The sequence below is a fragment of the Phascolarctos cinereus genome, unplaced genomic scaffold (genome assembly GCF_003287225.1).
Source record: "Phascolarctos cinereus isolate Bilbo 61053 unplaced genomic scaffold, phaCin_HiC Scaffold_2;HRSCAF=192, whole genome shotgun sequence".
NCBI classification, from domain to species: Eukaryota; Metazoa; Chordata; class Mammalia; order Diprotodontia; family Phascolarctidae; genus Phascolarctos; species Phascolarctos cinereus.
In genome coordinates, this window is record NW_027555625.1 from 57,866,492 (window position 1) to 57,890,257 (window position 23,766).

The 23,766-nt window shown below is 45.7% G+C and overlaps 1 protein-coding gene and 1 long non-coding RNA gene across 3 annotated transcripts in view; one reads left to right on the forward strand and one right to left on the reverse strand.

The window, feature by feature from the left end:
• The window catches only part of GSE1 (Gse1 coiled-coil protein), an 804,746-nt gene extending 781,567 nt beyond the window's left edge, over positions 1-23,179 (reverse strand). The window contains 1 exon segment of the mRNA XM_020989231.2: positions 20,829-23,179. Within this exon segment, the coding sequence (XP_020844890.1) occupies positions 20,829-22,928 (2,100 nt within the window). The 5' untranslated portion in view covers positions 22,929-23,179.
• LOC110210343 (uncharacterized) lies at positions 10,296-18,100 on the forward strand. 2 transcript variants are annotated; one of them, XR_002325083.2, is made up of 4 exons: positions 10,296-10,716; positions 11,091-11,241; positions 15,294-15,372; positions 17,305-18,100. It is a non-coding gene; the product is annotated as an uncharacterized LOC110210343 (long non-coding RNA). The 2 variants fall into 2 exon arrangements; XR_013484303.1 differs by lacking the exon at positions 15,294-15,372 and adding an exon at positions 15,418-15,493.
• Positions 23,180-23,766: the final 587 nt, after the last annotated feature.

Consider the following 23,766-nt stretch of genomic DNA (forward strand, 5'->3'; position numbering starts at 1 on the left):
AACTCTAGATCTAAGATCTAAGACCTTCAGTCCCACAACACAGTAAAATCACAACAGCAATAAGAATGGGGATGGGGAGGGGAACGTCTTCCCAATTTCAGAAGTCAAAGGGCATTACTACCTTCTTCCCTTCTTTTCCCCACTCCTTTCAGGACTACAGACCTCCCTGTTGAAAAAAAATCTTACGTAGTACTCTTAATTCCCGTTTGCTTTCTTTCTTTTCTGTAAATCAGGGAAACCATATTTATTGGTCTGGAAAGGCTTATAAAAGGGGACTATAGTTCTGTAAATCTTCTGCCCCTCTTCCCTTCTCTTCCCCTCCCAGATCCTGCTTTTAGAGAGTCATAGTGGGGGAGACCGACTGGTAGCTGGATGTTGTCCAAGGACCACCTAGCAGGCAGCAGTTTAACCCTTTCTGACTGACTGTAAAGGATGCATTTGGTTTCCTATAGGATCCTGGAGCTATCAAGAAATGTGGAAATTCAGGCCAATGCATTAAAAAGCTAACAAAGTCCACAAAGCATTTTGCCCACACCAACCCTGTCAGATGTTTTTATTGTTGTTCAGTTGTGTCCAACTCTTCGTGACCCCATTTGTGGTTTTATTGGCAAAGATACTGCCGTGGTGTGCCATTTCCTTCTCCAGTTCATTTTACAGACGAGGAAACTAAGGCGAATGACCTGCCCAGGGTCACGCAGCTAATAAGTGTCTGAGGCCACATTTGAACTCATCTTCTTGACTCCAGGACCAGCAGAGCTATAATCACTGCCCCAACCTATCAAATAGATTATGCCAATATCATTATTCCTTTACAAATAAGGAACTGAGACTTAAGTTAAGTGCCAATGATCACATAGTAAAATACCAAAAGCAGGTTTCAAACCCAAGTCTCCTGACTCAAAATCCATTAAAAAAAAAAGAGAGAGAGCAAGGTTTCTAGGACAGACACTAAGAAGAGGACAGAAAGAAGATCTAAAATCTCAACATCTGGAAATTTAAGCTAAGACCTATGCAGGTAGTTCTCAAAAGTAGAAACACCAATTATCAACAGCCACCTGAAATCCGTTCAAGCATAATCATCAGAGAAAAGGATTAAAATAACTTTGAGATATTACCTTTAGCCATTAAATTAATAAAGACAGTTAAAAATACTAAAAATTCAATGTTGGCATGACTATGGGGAAATAAGTTCATAATTCTGGAAGGTCTATGACTTGATGCTATATTTTTGGAAATCAATATAGGAACGTGTAATAAATCACAAGAGCTACAAAATTCTTGACCCAGCGATCCCACTACTCAGATTAGAGTATAAGGAAATCTTGGAGTGGGATATGGGGGGGAAGAGTGTGAGCAGCATTATAAACAGTAGGGGGAAAATGAAAACAATCCATGTTCCCAATGATTGGGAAATGTTTGAACAAACTGTGGTTTATAAATGTAACACAATATTATTATGCCATAAGAAATTACCAAGATGAAGAATGTAAGGAAATGCAGGAAGACATATGAAATGATGCATTGTAAAGAAAGTAGATTCAAAACTATGACTGTGGAAAAAAAACAAAATAAGAAAAAATACACAGAAGAATGAGTTTAGAAGGGAACACAGAGTCAATCAAGATGTTTTTGCTAAAATACATACTTTAAAACAGACAGTGTAGTTTACAGTTCATATAGAATCATGTTTTATGTGTGTGCTTAAACGTTTATTTTTCTTAATGGTTACTAAATTTGTAATAATTTTCTTTAATTTTTAAAATTAACATAAACACACAAGATTTATCATTCTCTGCTTCCTATCTCATCTCATAGCACCCTTCCATGTATTGAGTTGCCTAATAATGAGAGAAACCTACAACAAAATTACCCTCCCTCATCAGGCCAATTTAGCCCTGGTATTTACATGGCCAATTAGGCAGCTATAGACTTCAGGCTTTGGCCCAGAGAATGATGTTTCTCTTCACAACTGAAGTATGTGGCAAGGCCCAAAAGCCCTGGACAAGATGGATACACTGAGAGCAAGGGGGAAAATCTATTTCAAGATTTCTCCAGGTGCTTTTCTTTCCTCTGGTCTCTCCAAATTTTTTTTTGACCTTCAGACTTCCCACCTCTACTGATGTCTTTCCCTTGGAAGAGAAAACATAGTGGAAGCCCAGAAAACTAACTAATCAACTTCTCTCTCTCTCTCTCTCTGTCTCTCTCTCTGTCTCTCTCTGTCTCTCTCTCTCTTTCCTTCCTTCTTCTCTTTCTTCTTCTCTCCTTCTTTCTTCTCTTTCTCCCTCTCTCTCTCCCTTCCTCCCTCTGTCTCTGTCCCTCTCTTCTCTCTTTCTCTCCTTTCTCCCTTCTCTCTCTCCCCCTACCCCCTCTCCTTCCCTCTCTCTTTCTCTTTCTTCTTCTCTATGTCTCTGTCTCTCTGTGTCTCTCACTCTCTCGCTCTCTCTCCCTTCTCACTCTCTCTCCCTCTCCTCACACATACATACACACACATGTATACAGGGCAGCTAGGTAGTATGGTGGATAGAGTGTTGGACCTAGAATCAGAAAGACTCATCTTCCTGAGTTCAAATCTGGCCTTAGGCATTTACTGGCTGTTTGACCCTGGGCAAGTCACTTAATCCTGTTTGCCTCTGCTTTCTCATCTAAAAAGTGGGCTAGAAAGGTAAATGGTAAACCACTCCTGCATCTTTGCCAAGAAAACCTCATATAGGCTTACAAAGAGTCCAACAGAATTGAAACCACTCAACAACAATATGCATATATGCAAATATTTACAGGTACATGTAAATACACATCGTGTACATATGTATCATACACGTGCATAGATATCACATATGACATAAGATGTTTAACATGTGATTTAAGTTGGGTGTCCCAAAGAAATCCTAGGAGATGTCACCTGCCTTGCTTCAATGTCTGGGTGTTCTTATGAAAAAGGAACCTATTCCTGGCCTTCATTTTCCAGCTTTTCCTAAGGTTTCTGCCCTTTCTGAAAAGTATCTTGGTTCGGTTGCTGATTGAAATGATTAATCACAGGGCACCACGGAAATTTCAATAAGAAAATGAGAAGTTTCTCTTGCAAATTCTACTCTTCTTTTGCTCAAAACCGAACAGAAAAGGCCTCCAGCTGTGAACTGGTTCAGCCACTTTGGAAAGCAATTTGGAACCATGCCCAAGAAGCTATTAAACTGTACATACCCTCTGACCCAATGATACCACTACTGGGTCTATATGCTAAAGAGATCAAAGAAAAAGGAAAAGTACCTAGATGTACAAAAATATATGACTTAATATTTTGTCCCTTTAAAAAAAAGCTCTTTCTATATCCATCTGAATCGTAGAAGTAACCCTTTGAGTTAGGCTTTGACTATCCCCATTTTACAGATGTGGTAACTCAAGACCAGAGGTACGTAATAACTTAGCGACCTTGATCTGCTAGCTCAGGGGTCATTCCACCCTACTGCACAGCATTTGCATTCATGCTGTTTCCTCTTCAATGGTGCCATTACTTTTCTCATCTTTCCCTTTGTTAGTACCTAGAACAACATGGTGAAGAGGAGAGAACACAGGGATGGGATTTGGGGCTCTGAATTCATACATGAGATGTGCATCCTTGAATAAGTGGTCTCACCTTTCTTAGTCTCAGTTTCTTCATCTGAAAAATGGGGGCAGGGATATTTCCACTCTCTGCTTTACAGCATTGTTGTGAAGAATGCACTTTCCAAAATATGAGCTCCTGATATTATTATTATTATTATCATAAACTTCCTAGGTCCCCAAAGCACCTGTGTTGCTAGTGTTCAATGGATGAACAGAGGACATTAAGTACCGGTTAAATAACATTTTAAAGTAGTTGAAATATGACAATGCAATGACCAACATCTCTCTCAGAGAAGTGATGATAAAACACACCTCCTTCCTCTTGGCAGAATTTAAGGGAATAGTCAATGAGGGGTGGGAGGGGAAGTAGAAATTTAAAGGAAAATTTAAAAGTCTTAGCTAAAAGGCACGATAATATTAACAACTTACATTTCCACAGTCAGTCAATCAATAAATGATTATTAGGTATCTACTGCTGTGCCAGGCACTGTGCTAAGTACTACCATGCTTTAAGGTTCACAAGGTGTCTTCCAAATAACTCCTCCTTGAGAAAGATATTATCAAAGTTATTATCCTCATTTTACAGCTGAGGAAACTGAGGCTCAGAGAAGTTAAGAGATTTGCTCAAGGTTACACAGCTGGTAATTGGCAAAGCTCACTCCAGAACCAGTGTTTTTTCTATTACACCACAATGTTCCCAGGGAATTTCCTCAAGGTCAAGCAGGATTGGAACCCAAGTCTTTTGAATCTATATCTAGCTTTCATTCCACAGCCCATGCTTAGGTTGGGAGGGAGCTTATTTTAGGGAATCCTATGACAACCAATCAGGACTTCAAGCTTAAGGAGATAAAGGCTTGACTGTCATTTGACTGGGAGGCAGGTAGGTGATATACAGTGAATAGGGTGAGCCTGGAGTAAGGAAGACCAGTTCAAATCTGGCCTTGGTCACTTACTAGCTGTGTGACCCTGGGCAAGTCACTTAACTCTGTTTGTTTCTGTTTCTCATCTGTAAAATGAGCTGGAGAAGGAAATGGCAGTATCTTTGCCAAGAAAACTCCAAATGGAGTCAGGAAGAGTTGGATATAACTAAAATGACTGAACAACACCGTGTAAATAAGGTGCTGTCCTAGGTGCTGAGTGGGGATACAAGGCGGTACAAGGCATAGTCCCTTCTTTCAGGCAGTTTCCAGTCTAATTAAGACATGGGCATAAAAAGGTAACTAGCATTTTAAGACAGCACATGGCAATATAAGGCAGTAACTGGGAGTGAAGGGTGAGGAAGAAGATCAGGATGTGGAAGAGAAACAAAGACAAATAAAAGATAATATAAAGAATAATTCATAGAAGATTCGAATTTTTAGGGACCTCCGAATACAGACAGTCAGTAAACATTTATTAAGCACCTACTGTATGTCAGATACCATTCTAAGTGCTAGGGATGCAAAAGAAAAGCAAAGACAGTCTATACCCTCAAGAAGCTCACAGCTGAATGGAGGAGACAGCAGGAAAACAAATATGTACAAACAAGTCACATCCAGGATGAACAGGAAATGATTAAAGGAGGAAAGGGCCTAGAATTAAGAAGCGTTTCCTATCGAAGATTGTTAGAACTATGAGAGATCTTAGAACACAGAACCTTAGAATTTGAAAAGTCCTTGGAACTCAGAATGAAAGAGCAAGGAACGCTTTTAGAAATACAAAAGACTAGGGGGCAGCTAGGTGGTGCAGTGGAGAGAGGATCGGCCATGGAGTCAGGAGGACCTGAGTTCAAATCTGGCCTCAGACACATAACACTCACTAGCTGTGTGACCCTGAGCAAGTCACTTAACCCCAACTGCCTCACCAAAAAAGAAATACAAAAGACTGAAACTGGAAGAGACCTCAGAACCTTCCTAATCCAAATTGTACATATAATTCTCATTTGAAAGGTAAGGAAAGTGAGGTCTGAAGGAAAGGGGGAGTGACATCGATCTATTTAACATTTAATAAGCACATATCATATAATGCAATATGATATAATATAATAGAATAGGATAGGATATACCATGCCAGATGTTGGGGACTCAAAGACCAAAAAAGGGGGAAAAAAGACACAATCTCTGTTCTAGCTCATTTTCTTCTTAAATTTTTATTTTCAGTTCCAAATTCTCTTCCTCCTGCCACTCTCTCCCCCACACTGAGAAGGCAAGATATACTATACACCTTATATGTATGTATAAATTCATGCAAAACACATTTCCACATTAGCCACGCACAATCCCTGTTCTCAAGAAGCTTCGATTCTATTGGGGGGTATAGGAAGACAGGCAGTCTTAGGAAAGGGGAATGATGTGAGCACTGGAATGGAGGCCAGAAACTAGTATGGTGAAACAAAGAGGAGTCTGTAAGTCAGAGGAGTTGGGTTTGAATTTCACCTCTGCTACTTAATATCAATGTGACTTCAGGTAAGTATCTGAGCCTGCCTCCATTTCCTCATCTGTAAGATGTAAAGATTCGACTAGTTGTTCTCTATCACCTCTTCCAATTCTAAAATGTTTAAATCAGAGCTATCCATGACGCACACCGTCAGAACCATAGATGTTTAAGCTAACTAAATAAAACACAATAAAACAGAGAAGACATCGTATTTTAAAACTAAGTCACTGTGTGGCCTACAGGGATCCTTTGGTACAGATTAACAGCCCCTGTACCTAGTTGAGTTTGCCTTATCCATTTGGAGACCGGAATGGGAGAATACAGGCAATCAGAGAAGACAGGTACCAGCTCCAGACTTGCCCCCAGGATTGCTAGGACGTGATGACTGCCTGAATGGGAGCAGAGAAAAGGACTTAGAGATGACCCACCTGCCTACCCCCACCCCTGGGTTCTAAGGCCTACAGGCAAGTTGTCATAGAACAGCATCTGAGTCAGCGGTCATAGCCCGGCTTGAAGTTTTCTGAAGCTGTTTTTTTTCAATCAGATGTAAAAACACAGGTCTGTCCTGATTGGACCACATTTGGGGGGTTGTGTTTGGTTGTTAGAGACACGATTTGGGAAGAACACTGACAAGGTGGAAGAATATCCAGAGGAGACAAACCACAGTCTCTGAGACCATGCCGTGTGAAGGTCACCACTGGGGCTGTTTGGCCTGGATACGAGATTTGCTAGGGGTACAGTGGTGAAGTAGCATCTGTTTTCTATTTGAAGGACTTTGGAAAAAAGGACTGGACTTGGTCTTCTTGGATTCAGGGGCCAGGACTAAAGCACTGGGTATAAGGACCAGGGAGTTAAAAAGAAATCTTCCTGTCAATTTGCCAAGAATAAGTTTGCGACCCAGGGTACAGGTTTGTTGTGTACTGGTGATCAAGGGGGTTTCCCTCTGCCTCCCTGAGACAGGGGGACCGTTCCTCCGCCCCTCCATCTCCTCTGAGGCTTGACACGGGATTATTCTGTCTGGGCCCCTTGGCGGACAGGCTGGCCAAGATGCTCGGTCTGGATAAAGGAACCACAGCTTATCTATCTGCACCGCTGTCAATGCTGAACAGAAACCAGCCGGGAGTCAGCCCTTCCCCACCCACGTGGGACAAGACAATGGAGAAGACCCACCCTTTGGGTCTGGCACTGATTAACCCAGCCTTGGCTGAGGCAGAGGGGAGCCCTCTGGGCAGCAGCTGGCTTGAACTGAACTATGCTGGCCACTTGTCAGTGTGGAAGTAACTAAGCTAGCCTAGTTTTCACTGAGTGCATGGGTGCCCAAGGTTTTTTAGGTAATTATCTCTTTGGCCCCTGGCTCCTGTTCTAGCCTTCCATTTCTAAACCAAAATTTCTTCTCAGCAATGGCCTCCAAAGAAGCAACTTGCTGGGGTCAAGCAGGCAGTACATTTGGAGTCAAGGGACCAGATGTGCTCCTGACTACCTGTGGTACCTTGGGCAAGCCGCTCAGCTTCTCTGGGCCTCAGTCACCCCATCTGCCAAATGGGGGAGGCTAGAAGAGGTGATCCCCTAAAGTCACTTTCTCTTCCAACTAGAACCATTGAATCCATAGCCAACGCTGCTTTATCCCCAGGAATTACGTTCTACTTTAGGACAATATCTATCATCTCTTTTTTATATGAATAACCCCAGAAAGGACACTGGGATGTGAGTCAGGAGACCTAAGTCTCTGCCTCAGCTCTGCCACTAACTCAATGTGTGAGTAAAATGAGGATGAGTGTATTTGTACTGCCTACCTCACAGCACGGCTGTGAGGACCGTGCTAGATAAACCTTACGGATACAGAGATGTGAATTATCATCTGTGAAATGAGTAGAGAGTACTCTCTGCCTTGCTGACCTCATGAGGGAGGTATGAAGATAAAATAAAAGAAAGGCTGAGAAAGAATCTTACAAAGACTATCTATACATATTATGTATGCATATTATATATAAAACACACACATATAAAGGATAATAATCATTAGTCCTCCTTTCTCTCCAGAGGATTTCTGATCAAGGAGGTAAATGAGGATGATAAGGTAGGAGACAGCCACCATGGTGAGATCATGGGCCAGTCCATCACACAATTGTTATCGCCTGTCCTTCATCTTCAGCCGAGGCAGCATCTTTTAATCCCAGGACATTAAAGCAAAGCAGGCACCTCAAAGTCCCTCCAAGCCATCTTCTTCCAAAGAGCTAATGGCATTAAGCAGACCTGACCTGTATTTACTTCTGGGGAAGCAGGACCACATGGGATGCTGCTGCTGGTTACTCCAAGAGCCAACAGAGCCTTTCAATTCCCAGCTTTTTTGCCCTACGCTACAGACGACTATGATCCTGGGGGTGTTTTCAAGGACTTAATGCTAAGCACATTTTACATGGGAGCCATGCCAAAGTATAACGAAACACAAAAAATTACCAAAAGGAAAAAGATAAAAGCTGTTATAGTGGCCATTCATGGTTTACAGACCTTGGTTAAGCTAAATGAGACAGGAGAATTGGGCTCCCATCTGAGCCCTGACACCAGTTAGCTTTCTGACCTTGAGGGGAGTCCTCTAACTTCCCTGGGCCTCAGTATCCACATCTGTAAAATGAGGTAGTTAGCTTTCACAGCCTATAACATAGCTATGACAAAGGCCTCATGTACCCACTTCGGTGACAGTCCAGGGGGCAGGACAGGACCTCTCCAAGTGCCTGGCACAGGACCTTGCTCACATTAGGTGACTGACAGACACTTATTATTCACTGATCTCCCATGCCTTCTGCTTCACCAAATTAGAGAATGCCAGGTGGGGAAGGGCCCTCAGAGACCATTTGGTCCAACCTCCCTCACTTGACAGAGGAAGAAACTGAGGCTGGAAGGAAGTGACCCTGCCCACACACAGAGCTGGTAAAGGGACATAATGTGTGCCTCTCATCTGGCCCTTATTACAAACTCCCTCGTGTAGCTGGACCATCAGGCTGATAGCCTGGATTCCAAAGGCCCACAGGCAGCCAACCAGGAGGACAAAAACTCAGCAGGGTATCAGTTGTCTTGACAGAAATGGAAGAGACAAGCAAAAGATAGCTGGGGCTGATTTTCAGTGGCTCCGCCCTCCCATTCCATGGGACGCTAATGGACCCAAGTGGATGAACAAACTTATGGCGGGCCAATTGTCTTTTCATGCATGGGTGTATATAGCTAGGCTTCGTCTCTGCAGTTAGGCTGAAAGGTCCTTAAAAATCTTCTATTTCTGTACATTGCCCCTTCTCTTCCCCACCTCCCCAGATTCCCTAGGACACTGCCTCATATGCAGCGCTCAATCAGTGTTTGCTTACTGACCAGCTCAATTCAGGAAAGCTTTTCTATAAACCTCAGCTATTAGCTAATATTGTAAGATGCATATTCTAAGATATATAAATGGAAAAAAGTGGCCAGAATAACTTGGGACATCTCATCAGAGCTGTTAAGGAGTATTTGAAAAGATACACTTTTTTTTTATTAAGAAGTTGTCATTTTGAATGTTCCAACTAGTGAACTGTTATTGATTCTTTTTAAATTTCACATAAGTAAAGGTTTTTAACCTAGAGCCCATGAACTTGTTTTTAATATATTTCTATAGTTACTATTTAATAATAATAATAGTATCTAACATTTTTATAATGCTTTCTACTTGCCAGGCATTGTGCTAAGCTTTTTACAATTATTAATGGTCCTCACAACAACTCTGGGAAGTAGATGCCATTATCATACCCATTTTACAGGAAACTGAGGCAAACAGAGGTTAAGTGACTTGCCCAGGGTCACATATCTAGTAAGTGTCTAAGGGCAGATTGGAACTCAGGTCTCCCTGAATTCAGGTTTGGTGCCACCTCAGTATAACTGGTTTCCTTTGAATCCCAAGTATTTTATTTTATGATTTTTAAAAACATGATTCTGAGAAGGGTTCACCAGAATGTCTGCCAAGAGTGCCCATGACACACTCAAAGGTTAAGGGTAAAGCACCATGCAAGGAGATAGGAGAGATAAGAGATGCCCACCACAATTGGAGAATTTACAGGAGGTTTCATCCCCAGCCAGTCTTTGCTAAGTAAATGATATCTGTTAGTAAGCAGAGAGAATAGAACTCTGAGATGTCTTGCTCCTCCCATTGTAAGGCAGCCCTCTTCCCCTTCCACACTAGCTCCACTGAAGCTGGCTGGTGACCGGTGACAGCTGACAGCGTCACCATCCTGCACCCCAGTAGCGGGCATGGCCGCAGCTGCAGGCTGAACGGAGCTCCAGAGAGGGATGGCTGCCTCAGCCAACACACTGACTCATGGTGCTGTTCATTCCATTCAAATGAGGTTGCTGGCATCTTTCTGATGAAACCCAATCTAAGAACAGATTTCCAGTGAGGTTTCCCCCAAAAAGCAGGTTTGAGTGGCAGAGGGCACAGAGTGGGTGACACCGAGGGCTGCCTCCGAAGCTGCCGGGGGAAAGCACTGAAGTCGTGCTTTACCCCAAGGTTAAGGCAGCAACGGCTTCATCCTTCCCCCACCTCACCCAGGAGGTCCCCTCCTCGCTTCCAGGCGCTCTCACAATGCTCTGGCATGCTCACAAGACTGTGTGGCTCCTCCCTGAAAGACACTCTGGCTCCTTCTGAGCCCTGGGAACAGGGCCGGCCCCGGGCGGATTTGGAAGGTAGGTGACTCGGCTGTGCAGCAGCTCGGCTTCCCCCCACAATGCACCCCACTCCCCGGTGGCTTCTCCTCAAGCCCTAAACTCGAGGCTAGGAAGTGAGCTGGTAACAGTTTAACATGCTGGTTCAGGGGACATTTTAATAGCAAACTCATGAACTCCAAAGAGACCCAAGGAAACAAACTCTAAGGGTGACCGTTTAGGCCCCATCAATCGAAAGGTGGAAATGTGGCTAGTGAGGAAGGAAGGGCCACTCCTCCTGCCCCCACTGGCACCGAGGAGGGGCCATAGAAATGCTTATTCCCTCCCTCCCAAGACAAGTCCTGCAGCTTGGCTCCAGTCCCCTTCCCACTCTCCTTCTTGTTTCCCACTTCCAGGAGACAGAAGAGATGTCATGAATTCCCTGAAGCAAAGCGTCATAGAGTTATTTTATACATCAGAGCTGGAAGGGTCCTTTGAGATCATCTGGCCTTGGGCACCTCACGCTAGACCTCAGTTTTCTCAGCTGTAAAATGACCATATAAGGGGGTAAGTAACAGAGCCTGGATTGGAACTTATATCATCATAGGAGTTCAGATACAAGCCTCTTTTAACCAAACCATGCTGTCTGTCATCCCACCTATCCTACCATGACACCGCTCCTTTCTAGAGAAGAAAAGCATAAACCCAACTTCCGGTTTTCTAGGGGTCAAAGTGGTCAATCCACAAGGTTATTATGAGGATCAAACAGGTTATCTATGTATCTATAAAAGACTTTAAGTGTTATGCAAATATCTATTCTACTCCTCCTCCTCTCTCTCTCCCCTCTCTTCTCACACTCTACCCCTTCTCTCTCTCCCTCCCTCCCTCCTCTCTGTCCTCTCTGTCTCTCTCTGTTTCTCTCTCTCTTTCCCCCTCCTTCTTTCTCTCTCCCCTCCCCTCCCTTCTCATTCTCTCACCCTCTTCCCCTCTTTCATCTCTCTTCTCTCTCTGTATCTCTATCTCTGTCTGTCTGTCTCTCTGTCTCCCTCTGTCTCTGACTCTGTCTCTGTCTATCTGTCTGTCTGTCTGTCTGTCTGTCTCTCTCTCACTTTTCCATGTGTAATCTATAGGTCTGACCACGTCACTCACCTGCTCAATCATCTGTAGTGACTGCTTGGTACCTCTTGAATTAAATACAAACTCATAACATTTAGAGCCCTCCACAGTCTGGCTACAACCTACATTCGCAGCCTTCCCACACACTGCAGTCCAGCCACTGGCCCTATTCCTATTCCTCACACGCCACGTCCACGGCTGTGCCTTTGTACAGGCTTCCCCTCCCTCACCTGAAATGCACTCTCTCTTCATAGTTGCCCCTTAGAATCAACCAAAGAGCATTGATGAAATGTCTGCTGAGTGTTAGTTACTGTGCTAAGTGATGGGAATACAAAGACAGAAGTAAAAACAGTTCTCACCCTCAAAGAGCTTACATTCTAATGGGTGATTACGTGAACATGCACAGGTATACACATGATACATACAAAATGAGAACAAGGAAGCTTGGGAGGAAGGGAATAAGCATTTATTTAGCACCTACTATGTACCAGGCACCATGTTATGCTCTTTTTAATAAATATTATCTAATTTGATCCTCACAACAACCTTGTGAGGTCGATGTTGCTGTTATCCTCATTTTACAGTTGAGGAAATTGAGGCAAATGGAAGTAGAGGGACTTGCCTACAGTCATGCAACTGGTAAGTGTCTGAAGCTATATCTGAACTGAGGTCTTCCTGACTCTAGGCTCAGAGCTCTATCCATTATGCCGCTTGACTGTGTAGCTGAGCAAGATCAGAACAGACTTCCTATAGAAAGGGAAGAAGTGACTCACCTGTTTGTGTCTTCAAGGAAACCAGCGATTCTCATCGATGAAGGGGGGAGGGGAGTAGTGGAGTGGATTTTTGGCATGGGGGATGGCCAGTGGAAAGGGAAGGAGATGGGACATGAAGTATCATGTGTACAGAACAGCAAGCTGGCCAGTATAATTGTATCTCAGAGTTTGTGGAGGACCAGAAGGGCAGGAAGAGTACAGGCTACAAAGAGATCTAACTGCTCAAAAAAATTCTATTTGATCCTGGGGTACTACCATCCAGTAGAGGGTTGTGGTGGTGGTGTGTGTGCGACATGGTCAGCTCTTGAGTTTAGGAAATTCACCTTGGCAGCTATGTGGAAGATGGTTTAGAGTGGAAAGAGGCATGAGGTACGGAAGCCTTATAGATAATTACTATAATAATCCCGGTGAGAGGTGATAAAATCATGACTATCAGAGTGGAGAGAAAGGGATGTATGTGAGAGACGTGGAGACAGAAGTAAGTAAGATTTGGTCACAAGATGTAGGCTGTCTAGAAAAGTGGTGGGTTCCCTCTCCTCAAGGGTATTTAAGCAGGGGATAAATGATACCTGGTAGGATACATTGTGCAGCAGCTAGGTAGTATCATAGTAGATAGAGTGCCAGACCTAGAGTCCAGACGACTCATCTTCATAAGTTCAAACCCAGCCTCAGACACTTACTAGCCATGTGACCCTGGGCAAGTCATTTTACCTTGTTGACCTCAGTTCCTCATCTACAAAATGATCTGGAAAAGGATGTGGCAAGCCACTCCATTATCTTTGCCAACAAAACCTCAAATGAGGTCACAAAGAGTCAGACACGACTGAAACAACAGAACTAGAAAGAGGAGTGCAAAGAGGTAGCTGCAGCATCAAAAGCAAGATTGAGGAGCAGTCCATAAAGGAAAATTCTATAGAGAGGTCAAGAAGAATGAGGATTGAGAAAAGGTCATCAGATTGGGCAATTACAAGACAATTACAATTACACTGGTAACTTCTGAGAGAGTTTTATTTAAGTGATGAGGTTGGAAATCAGTTGTAGAGCACCTAGAAGAGAAGACATGGGGGCACTGAATGTAGATGGCTTTTCCTAGAAGTTTGACTAAGAAAGGGAGGACAGCTATACCAAACAATAGCTAGCAAGGATAGTATGTTCTAGTCAGGTTTTTTTTTAAGGATATAAGACACTTTGGGCATTCTTTTCCTAACGTCTGTCCCTAGTTAATAGTGCTCCCTCAAACTATCCTTATATATTATATGTGTATGTCTTTATAGTATATATTTTGTATACATTTTATATGAGAAGTATTGATGTAGTGGTCAGAGTCAAGAGGACCTGAGTTCCAGTCTTCTGACAGATACTGGCTATGTGACTTTGGCCAAATTACTTATCTTCAAAGGGCTCTTGACAATTCTCTTCTACTCTAAGTTGCAGGAAAGGTGCTAATCTTCAATGGAGAAGGGAGTTTCCTCATCTGGAATTCCCCATAACAGTGAAAATAACACATCTAGTCCAAAAGAAACATTTGAATACATGTATGTGTGTGCATGTAAGTCTCCTCATTCTAATGGGAGATACTTTCAGGAAGGGATTGCTTTCTTTTTTGTCCTTATAGCCTGAGTACCTAATAATGTACCTGGTACATAGCAGGTGCTTAATAAAGGGTTGCTGATTGAGTGATTATTTGATAGGGCTTAGTAGGCTGGGGAAACTGAAGGAGACCTTAGCACCTAGACGTCAAAGCCTGGAGAGACCTTAGAACACTGAATGTCAGAGCCAGAAGGGGCCTTAGAACACGGAACGTCAGAGCCCAGGGGGACTTAACGACATAGAGTGTTAGAGCTGGGAGAGATCTTAGAACAGAGAATATTAAAACCATAAGGGACCATAGAGCATAAAATGTCAGAGCTAGAAAGGCCCTTATACTACAGAATATTAGAGCTCAGAAGAACCTGGGAGAACATCAGTTTCAACATCTTCATTTACAGCTAATAAGATCTTACATTTATATGGTGCTTTAAGATCACAGTGTCCTTTCACATCCATTATTTTCATTTGATCCTCACAACAATCTTATGATCCAAGTAATATTAGCCTCATTTCACAGATAAGGAACAAAGAGAAGACAGAAGTTCTTCAACATCACTCAAAGAGTTCATGGCCGAGGTCTGATGCCCACTTGAGGACTCTGTCCACCACACCATACAGCCTCTATTTTGATTCTACCCCCCAGATGGAGTCAAAAAATTTCAAAGGACTTCGCTTAGAGTGTAAAAGTATTCACTTAGGGTGTAAAATGTTATTCACTACTATCTCCTCCTACAGGGAAATATTTCCAAATATAACCAAAGGAAGAAAAGACTGGCAACTCCATCCTTACAAACAAGAAGTAATGATAAAGATGTGTTAAGCACCTTCTGTATACAGGCCTCTGTGTTACGTACCAGGAAAGATACAATATTCAGTACAGGCACTGTACCTGCCTTAATGGAGTTTACGATCTAGTAGTCTTAAATCTCTGAAGCATCATAAGGAAAGATCAGATCATTTAAATATCCGTGGTTTAACAGCAGAATTCTCCTCTGGGGATGAGGAGTGGGGTGAGGATTGGATTCAATTCTTGGCCAATACAGCATTGCCCAAATCACTGCTTTCTCTTTTCAGAACAGAAGTCTCATAAGGCCGGAACCGTGTGTTATTATTATTATTTTTAAATCTTTGTCTTCCTAGCCTGTACAAAGAAAGTGCTTGAGAACTACTTGCTGAATTCAACTGCAGTGAATCCATTATATTCAAGGGGAAAAAAAAGGTGAGAAAGTGTTAAACTCATCCAGAATCTACAACTTTTCCACAGATACCAAAAGCCAAAGAGAGCACACTTGTGTGAAGTGGAAGGAGGAACGTAAGATGGGGAAAAAGCCAAGGACCAGGTAGTGTACACATTAGGGTCTCTGGAAAGTGTCCAGCCCTCACAAGCCCTCCTGCTGTTCTTGGTGCTGTTTATTTTGGGAGCTTTTGACTTCTTTCGTTTCTTCCCTCCCAAACCTCCCAAATCACCTCCAGATTTGGGACAGGCCTTCATCTGGAAAGTTTGTTCAGTTGCTGGTCTCTCAGCAGATGGCTTGCCACTTTGCCAAAACAAGTCTGGAGCTCCCGCTCAGCTGGGGTGATCCCAGTTTGGGGCTGGGGGTGGGCGGGGTGGAGAGGAAGAAGCAATCTGGTGGTCGGTGATTTTGCAACTCTCCCCTCCGCCCTCATGCCCACTACCAGGGGTCCACGGCTCCTTCCACGATTTCCTACCAGTGCCAACAGTCAGGCCCCAGTGACCTAAAAGAACAGTGCAGAGGAGAGAATATGGAAGCCTCCAAGAAACGTGGAGCTTTGTGTCTGCAGATAGCCGATGTTGCACAAAGCACAGGAAGCAGATGTGTGCATCTGCCCTGACAGCGGAGTGATGACAGGAGAACTCTGGAACAGCTCATGTGTCAGGGGGGTTGGGTTTTTTTTTCCCTTCCTTCTTTCTTTTTTTTTTTTTTTAAGAGGGGAACAGCAGCAGCACCTGTTCTCGGTGCCTGTGGCAATAATACATTGAGCACTTTGCCTGGTGATGTCAGCCATGGGAAAAAATAAAGAAATGAATGAATGAATGAATGAATGAAGTCCTGTCTAGGTGAACAGCTCCAGGGAGGTGGTGTGGTTAAGTGGGCAGAGCTCTGGGCCTGGGGGTGGGAGCCCCAAGTTCAGAGCACTAGCTCTGCTGCATGCCTCCCAGCCTTAGCTTTCTCATCTGTAAAATGGGCCTTATAACATTTACGCTGCTTACCTCAGAGGGTTGTTGGGAGGAAGGTGATTTTTAAATTGTGAAGGAGATTATAAATGGGAGCAGTGAGGCTTGTGGGATAGTGGACTGGACTTGGAGAGAAGGAAGGCTAGATTCAGATCCCACCTCAGAAACTTATTAGCTGTGTGACTCTAGGAAAGTCACTTAGCTTCTCTGTGACTCTATTCAGTTATGTCTGACTCTGTGAACCCATTTGGGGTTTCCTTGGCAAAGATACTGGAATGGTTTGTCATTTCCTTCTCCAGCTCATTTGACAGATGAGGAAACCAAGGCAAATGGGGTTAAATGACTTGTCCAGGGTCACACAGCTAGTCAGTGTCTGAGGCCAGATTTGAACTTATTCATATACAACTACAAACTCAGTTTCTTTATCTGTACAAGATAGGGCTGGGCTAGATAGTCTCTTTCCAAAGTCCCTTCCTATGCTAGAGCGTTGGACTCGGAATCACGAAGACCCAAGTTTGAATCAGGACTTAGATGGCTACTACCTATGTGACCCTGGGCAACTCACTTAATCTCTCTTAGCCTCAGTTTTCCTGTCTGTAAAATGAGACAGCAAGGCAGTACAGTGGATAGAGCACTGGGCCTACTCAGTTCCTCATCTGTAAAATGAGCTGGAGAAGGAAATGGTAACCTGTATCTTTGCCAAGGAAAACCCCAAATGGGTCGCACAAAGCAGGATAGGACTGAACAACAACAATAAAATCGGGATAATAATAGCACATACCTTACAGTGTTGGTCTGAGGATCAGATGAGATGTTAGGTGCTTTGCAAACCTTCAAGTTCTTTACAAATGCTACTGATTATGACTGTTATAATGTTTCAGTTTCTCCAAAAGGATTTTATCACTTGTAAATTCATTTCAGAGAGGATGAGTAACAGAACAGTTTTATTTGCAGCTCCTGAACACTGGAAATGGACCTTCCAGAAGCATCCACATGAGCATTGCCATTTCCAGAACCAGCTTCACTCAATGCAATAACTCGTCATGATCACCAACCAGGACATGGAAGGGCCACTAGCTACACTGGGTGAGGGAGTACATATGGCCAGGGAATCATGGGTCCTCAAAGCAGTCCTGAAGCTAGGAATCTCAGAGTTACGTCTGCTTCTTTCCCCTTCTTTGTCCCCCTATTACAGCTGCCTTTCTTGCTTCAAAAAACCTTGTAGATTCAATTTTCCTCTCCACAAGCCCTCAACATGTCACACCAGGATTACCTCAACAGCCTCACTATTGGTCTCTGCTGGTTGTGTCTTCTTTCAATCCACTACATATGCACAGGCCAGCCAGATTAGTCTTTGGAAAAACTTGCTTTCATTACAAGACCTCTTGCTCAGATTCTGGCTCTGGCTCCCTATTGCCTACCATGTAAAAGGCAAACCCTCTACCTGAAATTGAAGGCTTTTTATAACTTTGCTCTGTCCTACTTACTCCAACCTTCTCTCTGAGAACTCCCCCAACATCTCTTCTGCTCTGGCCAGGTCAGTTTATACACAACCTGCTCCAGCCTGAACCAAATTAAAATGAAATGGGGAAATGTTTAACAAAATAAAAATCTAACAAAACATAAATAATGTTAGTTTGTGGTTTTCTAAAAGCCAGAAGAGAATCTGTTTCTATTTGAGTTCAATACCACTGGTGTACATAAAGATTTTGCAAACCTTAAAATACTACATAGATATTATCATAGTTATAGTACATCTACTTATTTATATATTATAGTTAAATAAATGTATTAAATCTTTATATTAAGATAATATATGGGTAAGATACTATTACAGGATATATTGTCATATATCATATAATAGTATATATTTATATCCACAACAAATATATACTATTTTATATTTATATTTATCATATATTATAGTTATTATTATCATCTCTAAAACATGCCCTGCTCAGTCTTTCCTCTATGCATATGTCCCCCACATCCTCAAGCACCCTTCCCCTTTTCTTTCAAGCATCTCAGTGGCACAGTGGACAGGGTGCTGGGCCTGGCTTCAGGAAGACTTGAGTTCAAATCTCATCCTTACTAGCTGTAACATTGAGCAAATCACTTAACCTCTCTCTGCTTCAGTTTCCTCATCTGTAAAATCAGGATAGTAATAGAACTTCTGTCTCCCAGAGTTGCTGTGAAGGTCAAATGAGATAGTAATTATAAAATGCTTCCTGCAACATAGTAAGTGCTATATGGATGTTAACTTTAGATTGTAAGCTCCTCGAGGGCCAGGATTTTTTTTTTGCTTCTTTTTGTACCTCTGGGCTTAGCATAGTGCCTAGCACAGAGCAGGCACTTAATAAACGTTTATTGAATTAAACTGCACAAGATGAGTTAATACATGTAAAGTTCTCTGCAAATCTGAAAGTTCTATAGAAATGCTAGTTCTTCTTATCCAAAGCTAGACATCCCTCACGGTCCAATTTAGGTTCAGTCTTATCTAGGAAGCCCTCCCCAGAGCTTCATAATAACCCCAGACCGCACCAATCACCCTCTCCCCTAAACTCCCTTAACACTGAATTGTCCTCCAGTTGTTGGAAAGTCATCTCCCTAACTCCCTAACATAAGCCCCTCAAGGTAGGGACCATAACTTAGAAACACAGCCGGGGAAGTAAGGCGCTTAGGCATCATCCTTTCCATTTTACAGATGAGGAAACAAATTCTCAGAGAAGGGCTGATATCATAAATCTAGAGCTGAAAGGGACCTTTGATATCATCTAATTCAACTACCTCTTTTATAGATGAGGAAACTGAGGTCTCCTCACTGACTTGCCTGAGACAACACAGGGCTGGGCTGGGACGAGTCAAGTTCATTTCCCTTCTTCCTGCATCACGATACCTGACTTGAGCATCTCCCTCAAAGCCCCAAACCATCCCCTAAAGTACCATGCTGGGACTATAGCAAGTGCTCAGTATTTGTTGACTGATAAAAAAACTTCAAGAGGGAATTCATGTTTGTCATGGCATCTTGCTTGTGTATGAATCATAAAAGAGCATAATGATTAAGGAGGGAGGAGCTGCAGCCAAGCCTTAGAAATCCTCCACATCCCTAAATGACCTACAAACTGTTGGGTCACCCCAGGATTCGGAGGAGAGCTGGAGGTGGGTGGAGCCTCGAACTGAGTACAAACCCCAGCTTCCTCCGAGTCCTGCCTGAGGGACCAGTTAGGGCCTGTTGGTGGCCCTTCTGAGTCTGTTCTGGCCCGAATTCCAAAAAACCAAGGGCAAGAGTTCACTTTGGTAGTTCCAAAGCTTCCAGGAATTTACAAATTGTGCGATTCACAGTAGCCAATGGGAGAGTTCAACGTCTATCTCATTGAAAACACAATGTCCAAACACGGCTTTGGAGGGAACATGATGGTTTTTAGCAAACCACACAAGTCTCCAAAAGACAACTAGAAACCAGGTTTAGGGTAAGAACAAAGGCACCAAATATCAAAATTGAGAAGGGGTAGTTAAAAAAAACAACTATATTTGCATTATGGGACATCCTATGGCATGCCCATTCAGAGATGTACAGCACATGTGTAACATTCAAGGAAGGACCCCACCTAGATAGACATGCACATCAAAGACTGTTGGAAGCATGTTATTGGCATAGAACCCTTTCACATGGATGGGGAAATTATTTCAAGGCAAAAAACCAAAAACCCAACTTCCACTTAACCAACTCCGCAGCTCAATGCTCCAAGTGTAGATCAGGCCTTTCCTTTAGAGATGGATGATGGCAAGGCCAAAGAGAATTAAGACAAGCTTTAGAGACTTAACAACATTTGTTTAAAACTACGCACTATCATAATTTAATTTCAATGACGGCAGGCACCATTTACCCAACTGAGCAATGTAAGTGGCCCTCCTGGGCTGCTTTCTTTTGAGATAAGAACACGTTCTGTATCCCCTACTTTGCGTCCTACCTCCACCCCAGCCCCAGAGTTCTATCTGATGGCTATGTTTCAGAGACAGCAAATGCTGAGACCTCGCTGTGACCTGCACAACTCTTACCATGTTGCTAGAATGCTCACAAGAGACATGATGCTCTTTCCTTTTAACAGGTTCTAATGGCCACATACCTGACTTCAGATTCCAATACCAACTGTTCTGGGGTCAGACCTAAACTCTTTAACGGGACCACTTTTTGCTCTGGAGCCCCTGGAATTGATTCCCTCTATTTCCTGGCTTCAACAAGTCGATGGTTCTAAAACTTTTCTGACCTAGTGACACCAGGACAACTGTTTTGTCATCTTTTCCCCACAAGAGACAACCAGAGCACTCTGTTCCACCAATCTTAAGCAAAGCTTCCCTGCTCTCTTGAGAGGCAGAGAACACGACCTTTCCCTTCTCCTCCTTTCCCTCCCTCTCCCTCATCATTTTTCCAGAGTCAGGAAGAAAGAGTGAGGAGGACGTGTGAGATAACTGCCTACCTTCTGTGTAGCAGCCGGGGAGGCCCTGACCAGCACTCCCGGGTGGGTCAGAGCTTTGCCAGCAAACACCACGGTGCCACACTCCATGCAAGCCCCGATGATCAGATGCTTGCCATCATCTACAAGCAGACTGTGCCCGGCTCTCAGGGTGTAGAGGAACATGGGCAGCCGGGCCACCCGCACAGCTTTTAATCCAAGGCATCGCTTCTTCTCCTGCTGGCAGAAGAAGCAGACGAAGGTCTCCACTTTGTACTGACGGGACCAGGCGCTGATGGGGTGGTGGGAGCTTCTCCCTTCATGCTGGAGCCACTGTCCTAGCAGGTCATGGTAGCAGAGCACACAGGTGGCCACCAGCCCAGTGGAATCAGCCGGCCTGGCCCGGGGGGCTGGAGGATAGACTGTAAGGAATGGGAAGAAAGGTTCCTTCTCCCCAAAGCGACTTGGAGGGTTCACATTGAGCTGAAACTCCTTCCCAGGCCCCAGCTCAGCCCCACAGATATAGCACACCGACAATGGGCCCCCTTTCACTGAGGGATGTACTGCTAGCCCCCCTGAATCAGTGGCTGAAAACACCTGATGGTATCTCCCCAGGAAACTCTGCACTGAGTTTATGAGCTCCTCATTCCGGCAAGCCCTATACATGGACCAAATGTCTTCCAGCACCCCATAGCACTTCGGGCAGCTGTGGACTTCCCAGTGCCTGTTAAGTCCTTTAGCATTGGGCGGACAAGGCAGGAGATTCACAAAAGGGAAATGCATAGTGTTCTTGGCACTACCGTTGATGATTCTGGTGGGCACTGTCCGGGAATCCCGGGCACAGTCCTCCCCACAGAGGTAGCAGGCCTCCTGCTGAGGGCCAGCAGGGGCTCCCTCTTCCTTCAAAGGCCTCCTCCCTTTGGAAGGCATCCCTGGGTTCAGAGGCACCACATAAAGCCTCTGCAGGACCGGTACATTGGCCAGTTCAAAGCTTTGCCACTGTTGCATGAGGGAGGAGAAGCAGCAGGAGCACACCAGGGTGCTGCCCCCAGGGGTGATAGGCAAGGCCCCAGGGGGTGGGGTATGCAGCCACAGGAAAGGAAAGAAAGGGGCCTGGGAAGTCTTCTCCTGCTTCTGAACATGAATCTGGTGCTGAGAGGCCAGGGTTAGAAGGTTGCCACAGATGTAGCAGCAGGTGTTCTCTGGGCCAGGAGCCCAGGGGTCTCGGGACACTGTATTACTGCTGCTCCCATTCTCCTTGTCGGCCAGGCCACCACCTTTTGGGGCAACCTCCCAGCGACTACAGGGGTTGGGGAAGGTCTGCTTCTTCTGGTCTTCCTCATCGCTGGTGATATTGATCTCACCCTCCTCAGAGGTACAATACCCCCCGTGACTTTCGGGAAGCTGCTTGGGACCTGGGGTTTGGGATGCCCGCCCCTGGCTGGCAGCCAAGAAGCTAATGTTATTCTTCGGACCATCTCCCGGGGGGCCATGGAAAGGTGGTCCCCGCCAGTTGCCTTGAATGCCCCGCAGGACACTGGGGCTGTCTTCGGGGACCCAGTGCCTTGCTGTTCCTTTTTTCTTCCTCCTGGTGCCCATTTTGCGCCCAGGATCGGGTTGCACAGTTGGCCCCTCCACACCCCCTTCTCCAGGGATGGGATTATCTGAGCCAGTATGTGTGGGGGGTACTGCTGAGGGAGGCCACTCTCTGAATCGCCCCATGAGCACCCCTGTCCCGGGTCCGCGGAGGACGCCCTGGGGAGGGGCTGAAGGAGGTTTGAGCAGCTGGGGACACCCGCCCGCTTCCTTAGGCGGGGGCGGGCCGTAGCCTGGGCTGCCCTGGTCCCTGGGGGCCGGGCCTGGGGCGGGCTCTGGCTCTGAGAGGTGGTCTGTGTCCGAGAGGGAAGATAGATCAGAGTCGTGTGCCTCCTCCTGGGGGGGGCGGGCGCCCCTCCTGGCGCCGCCGTCGCCTCCAGCCCCCTCCCCTTCGTCGTCGTCCTCGTCTTCGTCCTCTTCGCCCGGCTCTAGGGCGTAGGAGAGGTTCCACTCCTGGGGGGCCGCTGCGCGGCGGCCCGGAGCGCCCCCGCCCGCCTCGCACTGGTAGGGCCTCTTGAGCCAGTACATGCGCTTCTCCACGGGGGTCCTCGAGCGCTCGAACGCTGCCCACTGCTCGCCCAGGAAGCAGCGGCACACGGCGCACACCAGCACGCAGCCATCCGCAGGGGACACTTCCCGGGCGCCGGGCGCCGGCTCCTGCTGCTGCAGGAAGGGGAAGAAGGGCTGGGCTTGCAGGCTGCCCCCGGGCCCGGCCGCTCCGGCCCCGGCTCCGGCCGCCTCTCCGCGCCCCGGAGCAGGCTGCTTTACCTGCAGCTTCAGCTCCTTGCCGCGGCCGATCCCCCCGCCGCAAATGAAACACGAGAGCGGAGCAGCCGCCGAGCCCCCGCCGCCGCTGCTGGGGGGCTTCTCGGCGCCACCGCCACCGCCGCCGCCGCCGCCGCCTCCAACCCCCGGGGCAGCCGTCCCCAGGCTCTCGCCGCCGGACGCGATGGCTGCCATGAGCCGCTGCTTACGGGAGATCGGGGGCTCCTTCTCCAGCTCGCTCCTCTTGTCCATGGGGCGCTCGGACGTCCGCGGGGGAAGCAGTCCAGGCTTTCCGCACTGAGGCCGGCGCCTGCTCCCGGGCTTTGGGCTCTCTGCGTCCTCGGTGGAGCCGCCTCCATGCACCGAGTGTCCGGGGCGCAGCGTCTTTCCCGGCCGGCGCGCGGGAGGGGGGGGGGTCCCGGAGCGAGAGACGATCCGCTCGCAAAAGTTTGTGTCTCCTTGCTTGTGAGTGTGAGTGTGCGAGTGAGTGTGAGCAGTGTGTTTTCGCTAGGGACGTCTCCCCCCTCCCCCCGCTCCTCCCTCTCCGTTAGGCTGTGATTGGCGCTGCGGGGAAGGAGCTGATTGCTCTCCTGCTCTGGCC